At 43.9% G+C, this 18,520-nt stretch overlaps 1 protein-coding gene across 1 annotated transcript in view; it reads left to right on the top strand.

Moving 5' to 3' along the window:
* SRD5A2 (steroid 5 alpha-reductase 2) overlaps positions 1–18,520 on the top strand; it is a 63,816-nt gene that overhangs the window by 43,506 nt on the left and 1,790 nt on the right. The window contains exons 2-4 of the mRNA XM_053285161.1: positions 12,118–12,281; positions 16,060–16,161; positions 18,326–18,476. Of these exons, the coding sequence (XP_053141136.1) occupies positions 12,118–12,281; positions 16,060–16,161; positions 18,326–18,476 (417 nt within the window). The remainder of the gene's footprint in view (positions 1–12,117; positions 12,282–16,059; positions 16,162–18,325; positions 18,477–18,520) is intronic.

Below are 18,520 nucleotides of genomic sequence, written 5' to 3'. Positions count from 1 at the left end.
TCCCCACTGCTCACCTTTTCATTCGTTCATTCATTCATTCATTCATTCAACATATTTGTATACCGCCCAAAATGCAAGTCTCTGGGCGGTTTACAACAAAACAATACAACAAATAAAAAGGTTAAAGCATTACAATAATTTAAGATTTAAAACAATGTTAAAACTATTAAAAACCATCAAACTAGTAAAACAGTATCTAATTAAAAGCCTGGGTGAACAAATGTGAATTGACTGCCTTTTTAAAAGTTGTAAGAGATGGGGAGACTCTTATTTAAGCAGGGAGTGTGTTCCAAAGCCTCGGGGCAGCAGTGGACAAGGCCTGCCCCCAAGTAGCCACCGGAGTGCAGACAAACCTCTCTTGATGATCTCAATGGGGAGTAGGGCTCATAGATGTGGTCTCTGTGCTTTACATGAATGGGCTTTGCACCTGTGCAGAGACCTCTTCAGAGTTTCTCCAAGCTCAAAAACTCTCTAGGTGGCAGCTCCTTCCCCTCTGTGATATGCGAATGTCCCATTGATCCCCTACTCAGTCTTTCTTCATCCCTCCGCAGAGTAACTTCTCTCAGTGCTCCAAGCTCCTGTAAAACTGAAAGTACCTGTTAGTCTCTCTCCTTGCTTTTGTTCTTCCTAATCTTGTTTGTTTTTGTTCCTTCTTTCTTTACACTAGCGTTTTGCTTTTCTTTCATGGCCCTTCTCCCCCCACCCCACAACTTCAGACTGAGAGTTGTTTGTTTGGAATTCCTTTCTGCTTATGGCTCGCAAGGTTTCTTTTAAACTTTGTGTCCATTGTAGATCAAAAATCCCTTCCACGGACGGGCACAGTCAAGCTACCTTTACTGCCTCAGGGAGGCACACAACGTTCACGCTTGCTGCTTTTGCCTGGGTTTTTCTAAACACGCCCTCAAGAACAGTTTCGTGCCTTAGAGCTTGGCTGTGGGATCAAGCCCTCACATCATCCCAATCTGTGTCCTTGTCTGCAACAATGCAATCTGCCTCTGAGGAGACAGAGATTACTTGGGGCTCACAGCTCATGACAATTGTGCCTGCAGAGCCTACGGCTCAAAATATCCTGCCTCTGGGATCAAATGGCTCAGTACTTACTGTAACCACCAATTTGCAGCCCTTGAGTTCCATGGGCATTCTTCATACTCAAAAGAAGAAGAAGAAGAAATCACGCCCTACTGGTGATTCTCAGCTGTCTAATGTTTTCGGGCACAGCCCGAAAAAACGCAGGCTTGCCACGGCTGTGGCTACTTCTGTTTCTGTTACAAAGAGAAAAAACAATGGACGGAATGCTCAAATCCTCCCCTTGAATCTGAGCGCCTTGAATCCAATACCTCTGCGCTTCTTCCCTTGAATCCAACAGGAGAGCAGCCTGAGCTTGAATCCAAACACCCTGTTGGATTCAAGGAAGATACTTCCCTTGAATTTGAGGATGAAGCAGGCTATGAATCTGAAGGTCAAAATTACCCCCCAGAAGCTGAGGAGGAAGAGGTTACATATGATCCACAAGATACCCTCAACCTTGAGGAATCCTAATTTGATCAACCTTATGAGGAGGTTACACCTGCTGAATTGGAGAAGTTCAAGTCTGAACTGGAAGAACTACGCCCTCGATATAATCCAGCTGTGAGCCTCCCTAGACTTTTCTCTAGCCGCCCTTTTACTCAACAACTTAAATACATCTGTACTATGAGAAATGGGAAAACCACCCATCCAATAGACCAGGGATTTTCAACTTTGGGTCCCCAGATGTTATTGGACTTCAGCTTTCATAATCCCCAGCCCCAGTGGCCTTTGGTCGGGGATTCTGGGAGTAGAAGTCCAATAACATCTGGGGACCCAACGTTGAGAATCCCTGCTATAGACAACAGTGTCTTGGACATTACACCTCACTCTATGCAGATCAATACTGTACCTCAGGAACAAGATCTCATTAAACTACTTTTTGGAGACTCAGCCAGTGGAAATCCCCCTGCAGCCGGAAACAAACACACAGGGAGGATCACTCAACAGATTCTGAACTGGCTTATCCTGGCTCTTCGCCAATAGATATTTTCACAGCCCTAAACCTGGGTCACCTTCTGAGGACTACAGCCAATATGCAGGTTACCTTTCTCCTATGACTTCGTCCCTGGTCGTCGCCCTAACTCAACAAAACAAGTCAGACCCAGATCTGCTTTTCAGCTTTATTGAGGCAGGTAACAGGGCTCTGGTCCCTTTGCCCATGAATACTGCCCTTTTAGAAATTGCCAAGTCGAGCTAGAAGAAACCTACCTCTCTCCCACAGTCTCCTAAGTGACTGGAAACCTTGTATAGAGTTCACACCGAAGACCCGAAACAAGGAAAATTCCTACAACATCACCCTACCCCGAATTCAGTGGTAGTTGAGTCCTCACTTTCTAAGTCCAGACACTGTTCGTCCTCTACTCCTCCTGACAAAGGGAAGAAAATGGACTCCTTTGTCTGACACCTCTACTTTATGTCAGGGCTCTACCTTGAGGTGGCCAACTATCAGGCTTATAATGCCAAATACAACCATTTCATCTGGGAACGTGTTGCCCCCTTTTTCAATCATCTCCCACAAGATAAAAAAAGAACCTGCTAAAGTCTTCCTTTGAGAACCTGAACAATTCGTCAAACAGGGGTTATATTCTGCTGAGTGTGCTTCTAAGGTCATGGCGACATCGGTGGCCATTAGATGCCATGCTTGGCTGCGTTTTTCAGGCCTGGCCTATGACACCTGTGCCAATAGATGCCTGTACAGAGGACCTATCATTCGATGGCATGGTAATTTTCAGAGAAAACACTGATGAAACTTTATAAAATGCCCAAAAGCTGCACAGTATGGCCTACTCCATGAGCTATCAGTCCCCTGCACCAAGGTAAGATAGGCCGGTCAGGTGGATCCGTAACCAACCCACACGTACTATGACTCAACCTTCTCAAAATAACCAACCATTTCAGTCCAACCATTATCCATCCTACAACAAATGCACTCAGTTTCCTCAGCCTTCTTAACCCACAAGACCAATACCTTCTGCCTCCTTCTCCAAGAAGCAATGACTCTCCTCTCTGTCAGAGGTGGGGAACCCGATTGTCAACCTTTCTCCAGGCCTAGGAAGACATTACATTCATGGGTCCTCACAATTATAAGAACTGGATACGCACTAGAATTTTCTACTATTCCCCCTTACAACATTCCTGTCACTACCAGGGTGGAGGTAGCCACCTTCTGGTTGAGGTAGCCTTGTTACTCAACAAACAGGCCATAGAACTAGTCCGCTGCTCCAACTCACAGGGGTTCCACTCCCAGTACTTCACAGTTCACAAACCAGATGGAAGCCTCCATCCCATCCTGGATCTTCGCAACCTCAACTGCTCTATCACCTACAGACAGTTCCGTATGGTCACCATTCCCAACATTTTATCCCTACTGCAGAAAAACACGTGGTCCGTCTCTCTAGATCTCAGAGATGCTTATTTCCACATCATTATTCAGCCTCAACATCACCAATTTCTCCACTTCTCCCTAAGAGTCAGCACATACCAATTCAAGGCTCTACCAATTCAAGGCTCTACCAATTCAAGGCTCTATCCTTCGGGCTTGCCTCCGCCCCAAGGGTCTTCAGACCGCAGAATCCAGGCTATCCTGCATTTCACCCACATGATCGCTTCCACCTCCCATCACTGCTCCAGAATTGTCCAACATCTGTTGGGTTACATGGCACCTACAACTCACATCCTACCACACACCCATCTACACTCCTGGGTCCATCAGTGCTGGTTCCTATGCAACTTCCTCCCATACCTAGAGTCACAAGCCCATTGGGCTTTGCCTTCCGCACTCCGTCAAGCGTTCCATCCTATGCTGGGCTTGTCTCCTCAACCTGACGGCATCCTTCCAGCCACCAACATCACACCATACTCTCACCACAGATGCCTCAGATGCTGGGTGGGAAGTACATCTAGATGGCCTTCCCCTGCAGGGCACTTGGTCCACAGCAGGACAGACGTGCCACATAAATTTTCTCAAGTTATTTGCTATCGTCAAGGCATTCAGAGGATTCTTGCCTTGTATAATAGACTCTGTGGTGACCGTCCAGCCTGACAATACCACAGCCAAAGCCTACATCAACTGCCAGGGAGGGACATCCTTCACAACACTTTTCCACCTAGCAATGAAAATCTGGCATTGGTGTATCTGATACAAGATCACCCTATAGCCACATCAGGGGAGCTGCAAACGTCCACGTGGACATCCTCAGCCGGGCAGGGACAGACTCTCATGAATGGCGACTGGACAGCATGCTGTCCAGTTGCCTCCCCAACTCTCCTCATGCAGCACTACAACAGGCTGCAACACCCAGACATCCGTCGCCTATGGCTCACAGTGTGGCTGCTTCACCCTCCCTTCCTCCACCCCTCCTAAGAGTTCTCTCTGCAGCCAGAAAATCCTCTACTGTAAGATCTTATTCTGCTGAATGGACTCACTTCAAACACTTCTTTGAAGAAAGGGATGTCTTCCCATCTAATTTCTCCCTCATGGATGTTTGCTCTTACTTTCTTGCCCTTAAGAAACAGGGATTAAAGTTGGCTTCCTTACGGGTACACCTAGCAGCCATTGTAGCACACTCACTGCCAGACTCTCCCACCTGTTTCCATCACCCAGTTGTTAAATGCTTCCTTAAAGGACTAGCTCACCTTCATCCTGATACGCCTATCATGGCACCTGCCTGAGATCTCTCCCTTTTACTTTCCGGCCTCATGGGATCCCTCTTTGGACCGATGGCTTGAGCCTCACTGGACAATTTGTCATTAAAATTGCCTTCTTAGTTACCATTGCTTCTGTGAGGCAAGTAAGCGAACTTAGGGCCCTTAGAATAGATTACTCTTACCTCATTTTTCACAAGGACAAAGTAGTCCTATGACCAGATATTTCCCTTTTACCTAAGGTTGTTTCTTCCTTTCACCAGTCCCAGAAACTTACCTTACCAGTCCTTTTTCCAAATCCCACGGACTCTGCACAGTATCATCTTCATGCCTTGGATGTCTGAAGAGCCTTGGCCTTCTATGTACACTGTACCACCCCTTGGCATCTTTCTCACTCTCTATTCATTGCACATTTTGGTCTTAACAAGGGGAAACAAGTTTCCACTCAGTCTCTCTCCAGATGGATAGTAATGCCTATTGAACTCTGTTACCAAATTGCCAAAAAGGACTTACCTGTCACTCCTAAAGCCCTTTCAACGAGAGTGATTGCCACCTCTACTGCCTTTGATCGTGCTGTTCCCCTGGATGTTATCTGCCAGGCCGCTACTTGGACTACACTGAGCTCTTTCATATGCCATTGTGCTTTGAATGTGCGCTCTTGTAAGGATTCTGCCTTCTGCACAGCAGTCTTGCAGTCCCTCTTTGCCTGAGATTCCCACCACCAGGAAAGAAATGCACTGGGTGCAGCTTGCTATGCACCCATTCGTGTAAAGCACAGAGACCCCATCGAAGAATGTCAGATTGCTTACCTGTAACTTGGGTTCTTCTAGTGGGCATCTGTGCTCTTACACTCCCACCCATTCTTCCCTCTTCAGTTCTTCTCTTATAGGTTGTCGGCCTCGGAGACTGAGCAGGGGATCAAAGGAACATGTGCATATCACAGAGTGGGAGGAGCTGCCGCCTGTAGAGTTTTTGAGCTTGGAGAAACTCCAAAGAGGTCTCTGCGCAGGCGCAAAGCCCATTGGTGTAAGAGCACGGATGACCACTAGAAGAACCCATGTTACAGGTAAGCAACCTGATGTTCTCTTAAATACCCAGGGCCTAAAGCTGTTTAGGGCTTTATAGGTTATAACCAAGACCTTGGATTATGTCTGGAAATGTATTGGCCACCAGTGTAGATCTTTTAAGATAGGAGTTATATGGTCTCTCTAAGATGACCCAGAGACCAACCTGGCTGGTGCATTCTGGACCAACTGCAGTTTCCGGACTATGTACAAAGGCAGCCCCACATAGAGTGTATTGCAGTAGTCAAGTCTGGAGGTAACCAGCAGATGTACTACTGTTCTGAAGTCATTTGTCTCAAGAAATGGACACAGCTGGCATATCAACCAAAGCTGATAGCTTACGTGACTTGCGCCTTCTGGCTTTTATGCAGTGCTCTGTTGAGGACTGTATAGAGCTTTGGTAATGGAAGGCTAATGGAAGGTAATGGAAGATTGTTCCTACAATCTTCCAGGCATTTTATCCTGTTACTTTTTTTAAAGCTTACCCAGTCACTGTTGTTCTGGCAGGGATCTCTTTAGTTTGGGAATGGATATACTTTCCCTTTAATGGGCTCCCGAGTTGTTTGCTTTTGAAATTCTAATGCTGGTTTGGTGTCCCTCGTCTGTAAGATTGTACTTGAGACAGTTAACAGAACTTGGTAAGAACTCAGTTTCGTTGTGCCTTAGCATGAAACTGACCTATTTTGGTTTCCCATCTTTGCAGGCAAAATGTTTATTTGTGATTATATTTATGCCACATAAATATATATGTGATTATATTTATACATACACTGCGCTGTATGTAAGCCAGTGTCTTCTGTTTTCAACCGTAACTTTTTGCCTGCTTCTCATAAACCGGCACAAACTAAGATGTTGGATTCTTGGACTTCAGTGGCTTACCATCAATTTGTTACAAACATGTAACATATATTAAAAGTAAACTAGTGAACTTGGTTGCAGAGCATCTGCGCCGCTAGTTGGGCCCAGCCATCCCCACTCCCAATGCCATGGACGTCTCACTGGGGGGCCAGGGCAAGGCTGTCCCGCTGCCGCCATCTCCCTCCACTTTGCCATCTTCCTCCTTGGGGCGGCGGGGCTTGGCCTGCTGCCCATCCTCCTCCTCACTCCTCTCATCCTCTCGCCCCCGCCTCCTTCCTCCTCGCCTTGCGGTGAGACTTTACCCACTGCCCGTCCTCCTCCTGCCGCCCGTCCGCCTCTCGCCCGCTGCGCTAACCACCTCCTGGTGCGCGCCACCCCAACCGGCTCTTGGCGCATGCTCCTCCCTCCTGCCCTTGCACGTATTGCCCCCTCTGGGCCCGCCATTGGTCACAGCTGCAGCGGGGGCAGAGCTTGCCACATCCCCATGCATCCCCTCTACAGGAATTAATTATATAGATAGATTGTATCAATACATTTGTACTTATTGTCTGAATATTTTATACTGTACTTCTAAATATAATTTACCAGAAATGATCTGGTATATGTTAATATATGTTAAATGTTTGGAACAAATTGATGGTAAGCCACTGAAGTCCAAGATCAATGTTATGAGTAAAGTAGATAATACATAATAAATTATTGTAATAATAATAATAATAATAATAATAATAATAATAATAGTGTGGCACTACCTTGGCGTGGTTGTGGGGCTTGTGTGCTCTGAGGAAGGTGAGAGCTATGCCAGAGGTCCAACCATACTGGACAGGTCTCACCAGAGGAGCCAGACAAAGAGTGCCTCTCCCATCAACAATATGGTGAGACGTAATTTTAATAAATCTATACCGGATCGGTCATCACCCGGGTCAACAAGGACCGCGCCAGGTGCTGGAGTCCCTGGATATCTGGTGGCAAGTGGGCAACAGGACTCAGGATCTTCAGTTGAGCAACCAGGGCTGAAGACAGCAAAGTTACTGGAAGAAACATCGCTTAACTGGAAAAAATATACAAAAAATGCCAACAAGGAAATAATGATCTGCTATTACAAGTCTAGTCCAACTAGAAGAGGTTATTTTAAAAGAATGTACCAAATTTGGAAAGAGAAGCATCCAGATACAGAAATAACAGAACAAAGGCTAGCAGACTAGAGAAGATTCATAATAAGAAATAAAGTATTCACAGGAGTTGAGCTGGAAGAACTGCAAAGAGCAATACAGGCTCAAGATATGGAAGAAGAATCACCACCAACTGATGCAGTTGCTCAGGCACAGGTGGAGGAGGTGTTGGAAATAGAGGATACCACTGTTGCTGAACTGTTTCAAAATCAAAACCAGGCAACCTTCCCTTTGCCTTCACCTCAAAAACCCGAATGCCGTTTAAAAGAAAAGCAACAAGAACTAAAGCAAAAAATAACTGAGCACATGAACCAAACAACCACCAGGGTTCGACTTCCAGCTCTAAAAACAGTTGCCAAAAAACAACTTGCTCAGGTATTAAAAGATGTCAATGCTGCACTTGCAGAAATAACAACCAAGAATTTGCAAGAAACAAACCAACTAATGTACAGTGCAGCAACAATAACAACACAAGAGCTCGGATATAACATCAATGGACCTGTAAAAAAAGAAAGTAGTACATCACCTAAATGGAAGATTAGATTAGAAAATAAAATCTCCAGGCTTAGATCAGATGCTAGTAAATTGAAAGATATGAAAGACAAGAAGCTGAAGAATGAAAACACCAAACAGTATCTGATCCAAAAATACCACCTAGATTCAAGGAGAATTAGAGAAGTCCTGGAAATAATAAAGCAGCAAATAACAGCAGTGTCAAAGAAGATTAGCAGATATGAAGCCAGAACTACACAACACAGGCAGAATCTCCAATTCCAGTCGAATCAGAGACATTTCTACCAAAGCATAGAAGGAGAAACTGCAAGAAACCTAGAAACACCAAATAAAGAAGAAACAGTGCAATTCTGGGGGGAATTCTGGGACAATCCAATAGATTATAATAAAAAAGCAGGCTGGGTAAAAGAGGTCAAAAAATGTAACCAACAAATGCAAGATCTAATAATAACACCAGAATTAATAAGTGAAAGAGCAAAGAAAATTAAAAATTGGACTGCTCCAGGCGACGATGAACTGCATGGCTTTTGGCTTAAACACCTAACAAGCCTTCATAAACAACTGTCAAAACAGTTCAATCACATTTTGCAAGGAGGTGATATTGAACAATGGCTAACAACTGGGAAAACTCATCTCATCATGAAAGACCCAGCAAAAGGTGCAGTTCCAAGTAATTATAGACCGATAACCTGTCTGCCAACCATGTCCAAATTATTCACTGGAATAATAGCAGATGAAGTGATGCAACACTTATTAACTAAGAAAAAGCTCCGAGTTGAACAGAAAGGAAATTGCCCAAACACCAGAGGCACAAAAGACCAGCTGCTGAGACAAAATGATTTTAGAAAATTGCAAGAGAAGAAAAACCAATCTAAGTGTTGCATGGATTGACTACAAGAAAGCCTTCGATTCATTGCCTCACACATGGATACTAAAATGTTTAGAAACAACTGGGGTCAGCAAAAACATTCAGATATTTATTTAAAAAGCAATGAGCATGTGGAGTACACAGTTAACAATCAATGGCGAGCCACTTGGACAGGTTAGCATTAGAAGAGGCATTTTCCAAGGGGACTCACTATTCCCTCTGTTGTTTGTAATCGCCATGACTCCACTTTCACAAATACTAAACAAAACAGGCCCCGGATACCAAACATCTAAAACATCAAGTAAAATCAACCATCTGCTGTACATGGAAGATCTGAAGTTGTATGGAAAGTCCCAGTCAGAAATTGAATCACTGCTAAACACTGTCCGTATATTCAGTAGCGATATAGCAATGGAGTTTGGACTAGACAAGTGTGCTGCATTAATAATGAACAGAGGGAAAATAAGAAAAACAGAAGGAATAGAACTGCCCAATGGAAGCAAGATCAAGAACCTGGAACAGAAAGAACATTACAAATACTTGGGCATTCTCTAGGCTGATAACATTGCACACACTGAAGTTAAAAGAAAAATGGGAAGTGAATACATCAGGAGAGTTAGAAAAATCCTCAAGTCGAAACTCAATGGCGGGGACACCATACAAGCCAATACAAGCCATAAACACCTGGGCTATACCTATTATCAGATACACTGCAGGAATAATAGACTGGACCCAGGCAGAGCTAGAGACGCTAGATCGTAAGACCAGGAAAATCATGACCATCAATCATGCTCTGCACCCCCGCAGTGATGTCGATAGGCTATACCTCCCTTGCAGCTCAGGTGGAAGAGGAATGCTGCAAGTCCATCAAACAGTAGAGGAGGAGGAGAGAGGCCTTGAAGAATATATCAAGGACAGTGAAGAAGATGCACTGAAAATGGTCAATAACGTGAAACTATTTAACACCAATGAAACAAAGCAGGCCTACAAGAAAGAACAAGTCAAGAACCGAGCAGAAAAATGGAAAAATAAGCCCCTGCATGGTCATTATTTGCACAATATAACTGGAAAATCAGACATCACCAAGACCTGGCAATGGCTTAAGAATGGTTACTTGAAGAAAGAAACAGAGGGTTTAATACTGGCTGCGCAAGAACAGGCACTAAGAACAAATGCAATAAGAGCAAAAGTTGAAAAATCCACAACAAACAGCAAGTGCCACCTTTGTAAAGAAGCAGATGAAACCGTGGACCACCTAATCAGCTGTTGTAAAAAGATCGCACAGACTGACTACAAACAAAGGCATGACAAGGTAGCAGGGATGATACACTGGAACATCTGCAAAAAATACAAGCTACCTGTTGCGAAAAATTGGTGGGACCATAAAATTGAAAAAGTTGAAGAAAATGAAGATGTAAAAATATTATGGGACTTCCGACTACAAACAGACAAACATCTGCCACACAATACACCAGATATAACTGTAGTCGAGAAGAAAGAAAAACAAGTCAAAATAATCGACATAGCAATACCAGGGGATACCAGAATAGAAGAAAAAGAAATGGAAAAAATCACCAAATACAAAGATCTACAAATTGAAATTGAAAGGCTGTGGCAGAAAAAGACCAAAATAATCCCAGTGGTAATTGGCGCCCTGGGTGCAGTTCCAAAAGACCTTGAAGAGCACCTCAACACCATAGGGGTCACAGAAATCACCATCAGCCAATTACAAAAAGCAGCTTTACTGGGAACAGCCTATATTCTGTGATGATATCTATAACAATTGACAATAAAATTCAGCCATCCCAGGTCCTTGGGAAGGACTCGATGTCTGGATAAAACAAACCAGTCAATAACGCCTGTCTGACTGTGTAAACAAGATACTACTAATAATATTAGGAGAGGAGAACTGGTCTTGTGGTAGCAAACATGACTTGTCTCCATAGCTAAGCAGGGTCTGCCCTGGTTGCATCTGAATGAGACACTTGATGTGTGAGCACTGCAAGATATTCCCCTCAGGGTCTGAAGCCGCTCTGGGAAGAGCAGAAGGTTCCAAGTTCCCTCCCTGGCTTCTCAAAGACAGGGCTGAGAGAGATTCCTGCCTGCAACCTTGGAGAAGCTGCTGCCAGTCTGTGAAGACAATACTGAGCTATATAGACCAATGGTCTGACTCAGTATATGGCAGCTTCCTATGTTCCTATGTACATTTATAGCCCGCTCTTCCTCCAAGGAGCCTGGAGTGGTGTACTACATACTTAAGTTTCTCTTTCACAACAACCCTGTGAAGTAGTCTATGCTGAGAGAGAAGTGACTGGCCCAGAGTCACCCAGCTAGTATCATGGCTGAATGGGGATTTGAACTCGGGTCTCCCCGGTCCTAGTCCAGCACTCTAACCACTACACCACACTGTTGATGTTCCTAATGAAACAAAGTGACGTTAGATTAGTAAAGAGTGCTTTAAAAAAATATTGCCTGTATTTCAATTTTCTCCCAAATTTCTGGTGGTTTTTTTTTTGGAGGGGGGGTTCCTTGGCTTGAAAATTTCCAGAAATTTTACTTCTCTCGCCATTGTGACTGTGAATCTGGAGGGTTCATAAAGCCATCATGAAAATAGGGTATAAGTCTGTTAACTGGATTTGGTGGTGGTTGTTTTTTTAAACAGACATTGAGAGAACTCTCCTCCATTAATGTGTCTAATCCCCAGCTCCTGACCATCTTCACATACTGGCAGAAAATTCCATACATCATGTGTGAAACCATTGTGAAGTTATTGTTCTCGAGGTCATCATCATGAGAACTCACCGGAGGCAAAATGGGAGATTCCTGGGGGCTCTAAGATTGGTTATATTTGGTACGCTAGCACATATTTTCAGCTGCTTGACATTTTGTGTATGTGGTTTGTTTTCTTTTCTTTTTCTTTTTACCTCAGGACATTCATTTACTCAGTCCTCACAAGGAGCAGACCTTTCCCGTTGAAAACGTTCTTTTCCTGCATGCTGTTTTGTAGCTATAATGGCTTCCTTCAAGGTTACTACATGATTTACTGTGCTGAATACCCACATGACTGGTGCAAAGACATCAGATTTATATCAGGTAATTATAGTTGCTAGATGTCAAGCATCTGTTCTTTCAGCTGAATTAAGTTCTGCTAAAATTCATGGAGCCTCCATGTCAAATCTTACTAAGTCAAGGGAGAAGAACAATATTTGAGTAGCAAAAAGAAATCACTTTGAACAATTTTTGTCATTTTTCTCTTTCTTTTATTAATTTTTTCAAAAAGTACAAAGAAAATAAAAACATAACTCTCCTCTCATCTTTGTTGCTCACACTTTGAAGGCTGAAATTCCAGGTTACTGTATGAACCAGGTACACAAAACAGGCTCATTTAAACCATTTAATAAAACACATTTAACACAATTAAACCATTTAATATAAACAAACATATAACTTTATATATGTGTGCCTTGTCTCAATTCACAGGTTTAGGTTCTGGGTAATCACTGGTCACCAGCCTTCTCTGAAGTGGTCAACTTTCTGTCTCCATTGCTAAATCTGGATTCAATTTGTTAATATTTAAGACTCCACAAGAATTTGGTTTTTGCTGCAACAGACTAACACATCTATTTCCCTGCAACATAAAATATGTTTTAGGCTGTGTAATCTTAAGGACCAACCATTAGAGGGAGCTATTAGCACATTTCATATATTTAAAACCTAAACAATTGGCATTTGTGAATCAGGTTCAAAATGTCCAATGTATTACTTTCCTTCCACGTGTCTTTTTTCCCTCTCCTTCCATTGTAATTCAGTTAAAAAAATTTTCCAGGACTGAATTCTGACTTAAATGAAGGCCTGCTTCTTTCTGAATGCTGCTTTAATCACAGTTAGTTATGTGCGATGTTCCAGAAGAGTAGCCATTATAGTCTATAGCAGCAAAACAAGCACATGTGTAGTTTTGTTTTGATACAAATGCTTTAATGCTTCAACAAATGTTCAGATTTTTAATGGCATTCATGTTTATGTGTGATTCATATCTTTTTTATTTTGTGTGTCCTTAATAGCACTTACATTTTATATACCGCTCTATAGCCGGAGCTCTCTAAGCGGTTTACAATGATTTAGCATATTGCCCCCAACATTCTGGGTACTCATTTTACCGACCTCGGAAGGATGGAAGGCTGAGTCAACCTTGAGCCCCTGGTCAGGATCAAACTTGTAACTTTCTGGTTACAGGGCGGCAGTTTTACCACTGCGCCACCAGGGGTATCTGTGCCATACCACTGCGCCACCAGGGGTATCTCTAATGGTATCTGTGTGTGTGTGTGTGTGTGTGTGTAGGTTTTAATGCCACGATGTATTTGATATGAAGTATACTGTTGCCTACAAAAATCTTATCCTTTGATACATTATTTAGTCACATACACAGCAACACCAGCATAAGAGAGTTAGTGCAAGCAACTCCAGGAGCTTTCACAAGCAGCAGGCTTTACCGTGGGTTTTCTGCAAGGCTTTACTGCAAGTTTGAAGTTGCCAAAAAAAGAAGCAGCAAAAAGTGGATTTTTTTTAACCCTGGATAGAAATTGGGCTACGCTCTAATGCACAACGAAAAACCCAAATTGTGTGTGAAGCTTGACAGCTTGCAGGGACTTCGGGGTGAATTTGGCCTATATGTGAATGCACATCTCCATTCTGGAGGCGATGCGAACTAAAAGCTGGTGTGAAAAACTTCCTGGTGCCACTGTAGCCCACTGAACCTGCCCAAAAGGCATTGCCTAAGAGTCTTTGGTGGGCTGCAGAGGGAATGGGAAGAGCCTGGAAACCGAGCAGATGACATCTTCTATAAGCAGATCTCCACTCAGTTTCTGGACTTTTCTGCTTCCCGCCTCAGCCCATCTGCAACCCTTTGCAACAGCTTTTTGGCAGGGTCAGGGGACTGCAGGGGCACTGAGAGTTGCTTGCACTATCTCTCTTCTTCCATGGGTGCTGATGAATGTGAGCCTTAGCCGGGGCGGGGCCACCACTGAGCAGACAGGTTCAAAGAACCCTACCACAAGCCACAGAAAGGCTGTGTGAGCCCTCTGGAGCTCATTCGCAGCCAGCATTTGCTGTCTGAGTGCATTTATTTCCCTTTCTCTCCCTCCAGCAAATGCTATCTGGGAATGTGCTCCAGAGGACTTGTGTGGGCCCTCCGGCAATCAGGCCATGCCAACAAGTGTGTGACATCACGCTCAAGGGGTGTTACTCATGCATGCGCAGGGCACGCCCAGGATGGGGGCAGAACCTGGGCCTCCATTCCTCTGCCACTGGCCTTAGGCTTTTGCTGCCACAATACTCCTTGTCTGCAAACTGAGTTGAGGCACTTGACTACCAAAGTATGTACACATGTGTGCCATTTCAGCTAGAGGAAACTTGGAATGCCCAGGCCAGGGCTGATTCTCATGATCAAAATCAAGGTAAGAGGAGCATCTAAGCCAGGCTCCAAACCTCATGCGACTCCTGAGAAATTATCCTGGGTTGGCAAACATCAAGGGAGGAGGAGAGGGAAGTGATTGTCTGCCAGCCCCAATCTGGATAGGATGGCAGCAGCCAACCAGTGTTCTCTCTAATATTTTTTTTCATCTGTGTGTGGAATGAGTTTTGTTATAAGTGGCAGTATCAAGGCAGTGTGTGCGCATGTGCATTTGGAACAAGGTCTTTTTCATTCAACCTGAGCAGGATCTAAAATTAACTGAGCGGACATTAAAAAAACTTGTGAGGGCTTGTACGTGGGCCTGCCTTAGAGGGAACACTGCAGCCAACCCACCTGATGTACCCAGCACTGTCTCAAGGGTGGAGAAGAAGCACATCCCACACCATCCTACCCAGATTGGGCGAGCAGACAATCACTTTCCCCTCCTCCTACCTCAGTGTTTGCCGACACATGGCCATTTCTCAGGAGTGTGCACTTGGCTGGATGCTCCTCCTACCCTGATTTTGATCGTGAGAATGATCCATTCATTCTCACAGATCCATTCTCCTAAACTAAGTTATTTATATTTCATGGGAAGCCTCTCAAACACAGAGAAGGTATAGAATGCCATGTTTCAGGTGCAGTCTTAAGGTGGTAGTGTGTGTGAGAGTATATTAATACAGGAAAACAAAGCACATGGTAAATATTCCTGACTGTAGTGCTTCAAAATGCATATCCACAATGCTCTCCCACATAACAACTACACATGGAAAGCCCACAATCAAGAAGAGGAATGGGCTGAGGGGCTGTCATCCTGATACCCTAGTTGGTGCCAAAGTTGTACATTTCCACGAAAACCATACCATATGCTTTTTCTGAATGTATGACTCAAGTCTTGTGGTTTCCCCTTCTGCTCTAATCATGGTCTCTACCAATACAGCCTTTCTTCAATAGAAAACGTGATCTGTATTATTAATGTGGGAATAAAGCTGTTATGTCTGACTGTCATTCCTTCTTATCGTTAATGCTTTCTCGGGATTGGCACATTGCAATGAAACATGGAAAGGAGAGGTGCACCTTCCTTGTTCCACCTCTTTTCCCATTCTGTGGTTTTATTATTTTATTAGTATTTGATGATGATGTATATTCTGCCTTACGACACTCAGTGCACTCAAGGTGGCTCACAGAAGAGATGAAAACAACAAATCACAAGTGCAACAAAATGATAAAATCATATAGCCACTGATTAAAAGCAACAGATAGATGATACTGTGCGAAACCACTTTGTGCATGAACAATGCAGGAGTCAAAGGGTGTCAAGGAAATATACTCTGCTTGTTAAAGAGAGCTGATAATTATTTGAACATAGGTGGAAGGTATTTAGACTGCCCTACCCATAAAGATTTCACACTCTTCCTTTAGGCATCTTGCTGTTTTTGTCTGGAATGGGAATAAATATTCACAGTGATATTCTTCTACGCCGGCTAAGAAAACCTGGGGAGTTCACTTACAAGATCCCACAAGGTAGGTCATAATTTTCTTAATCTCCCAGAAATATCAGACCCCACTTGCCCATGTGGGAGCCTCCCTGCTCCACCATTTTGAGGCATGCTAGGGTACAGCGAAGTAATCCTGGCCTGGTAGTGTAATGCCATGTAATAAGACTTAGGGATGTGCAAACCGGTTGGAACCTAACCAGTTCAACATTGAACCAGTTCAGTTCAATGGCTCAATGTCGAGTCAACCCCACCTGGTTCAGTTCGGCATTAAGCCAACCCCCCTGACCTGTTCAGGGGGTTCAAAGTTAAGCAAAATAATTTTTTAATCAATTTACCCCCTCTGGGGGGAGCTGCCACGGCCATGGGGGGGTGTCACCAGAGGTTCCCCCTTCCCCAGCAACCTCCATTATTGTCAGAAATTGCCCAGTTTGGGTGGTCTTTGGCCTATTCCAGGCCTGCCTGCCATTGCGGTGGCCGTTTTGGACCAACGGGACCTGGCAATGCAAATGTAGACTGCCAAAACTGGGCAATTTCTGGCAATAATGGAGGCTGGTAGGGGAGGAGAAAACTCTGGAGACACCCCCCCTCCCCGTGGCTGCGGCAGCATCCCCTGGAGGAAGTAAGTTGATTTTAAATTACTTTTTCTTCAAATGTTTTGAGGAAGTGCAAAACCAAACTGGCCAGGTCAGGTTCGAGTCCAGTTCAGAATTGAACCAAACCAGGCCAACCAGGTTTGTGTACATCCCTAATAAGGCTTGCTCTTGTATACTAACCACCTGTACTAAATGTTTAGTAAGCAGAGTAATGGGATTATGGTGGAAAACTGAGAATGATTTACCTTCTAGGGTGTTTAATCCAGCACAGAATACAGAACTAGGAAAGCAAAAGAAAAGTTTGACTTTTGATCTCCATTTCCACTTGCTTGCAACCCACTGCCACTTCCTTTGTCCTCTCGTGTATGATTGAGTAGAAATATTTACCTCATAAATACAAGAGTTATGCACAATGTAGAAGTTCTGTTTTCTGTCACAAGTGCTTGGTTTTGCTCTGCCCTTAACTTTCTTATAATAAACATCTCTCAGGTGGTAATGATACAAGGTGTCCATTTATTGAGTTAGGCTGCAATCTCACATAAAATTAGGACCAAAATAGACATGACTATGGCAGACATACGTTTCTTTAAGTATGTCTGCCCTATTCACATAGAAACTGGGTATGTATGGTGCGGGGCGGGGCTAACATTGCTGAAAAAGAAGAGAGACAATTAATTTACCCCTTTCCTACATCTTAACTCTTCTTAATCTGTTGCTCCAAGCACTTCTCTCAATTTCTAGCTTTGATAAGCCAGGAATGGAGAAAAGTGACTGGAACAATGGACTGAGGAGAAGTAAGGTGCAGCAGGGTAATAGTGTTCAGTGCTGCTCTTCCACACACTCCTTTCATTGCTAAAAATCTCATCTGCTGCTTCATATGTGAATGAGTGAATGCATGAGTTATAACTCCATGACAACCGGTTTGGCCCTAAAGCTACTTAAATTCTGCCATTTTAGCACCCTTTAAATCAGTGGCTGACATCCAGCGCAGCCTTTCGGTAGCACACCAGGAAGATGCACCCACATGTGGGAGAGCTTTTCTAGTTGTGGTGGAGTTGTGCAGTCCCAAATGCACAGCAGAGGGGAGCAAATTTTGACTATTTTCTCTTGGCTCCAGAAGTGCCCTATGTCACCTGAGGGTAAATATGTCTCTGAGGGTTGTGTAACCCTCAGGGACATATTTTTTGGGTGACAGAGGGCACTTCTGGAGCCAGAGCAAATCAGCAATAGTTGCTCTCCCCTGCTGTGTGCCCAGGACTGCACAGCCAGTGTAATGGTCTGGAAGCTTTCGCTCACATGGGTACATCCTCCTGGCATGCTACTGGAAAGCTTTGCCAGATGTCAGCCAGTGTTATTTCAGCAGCCCAACCCAGGATTGTATTTTTATTTATTTATTTATTTTTGCATTTATATACCGCCTTTCGTTAAAAAGATAAGCCCAAGGCGATTTTAGGATTAGCCTTCATTTAGCTTTGGGTTCAGGGCAGAAAAATCAGACCCGTAGTGCATCAAACCAATGGGGTTTTAGGCTCATGCTTGGGGATATTGACTTTACATTAGAATAAAGTGTGCTTTTGTGACTTCTTTTTCATGCAGGAGGTCTATTTACATATATATCAGGAGCAAACTTCTTTGGTGAAATACTGGAATGGTTTGGCTATGCTCTAGCAACCTGGTCGCTCCCAGCATTTACCTTTGCACTTTTTACACTCTGTATCATTGGGCCTCGTGCTTATCATCACCACAGGTATCAAGCCTTTTATATAGTACCTACAACTATTCTACAACAAC

Source organism: Hemicordylus capensis, chromosome 1 (assembly GCF_027244095.1).
Source record: "Hemicordylus capensis ecotype Gifberg chromosome 1, rHemCap1.1.pri, whole genome shotgun sequence".
Taxonomy (NCBI): Eukaryota; Metazoa; Chordata; class Lepidosauria; order Squamata; family Cordylidae; genus Hemicordylus; species Hemicordylus capensis.
The sequence above is the reverse complement of the archived record's forward strand: the minus strand, read 5'-3'. Positions and strand labels throughout refer to the sequence as shown.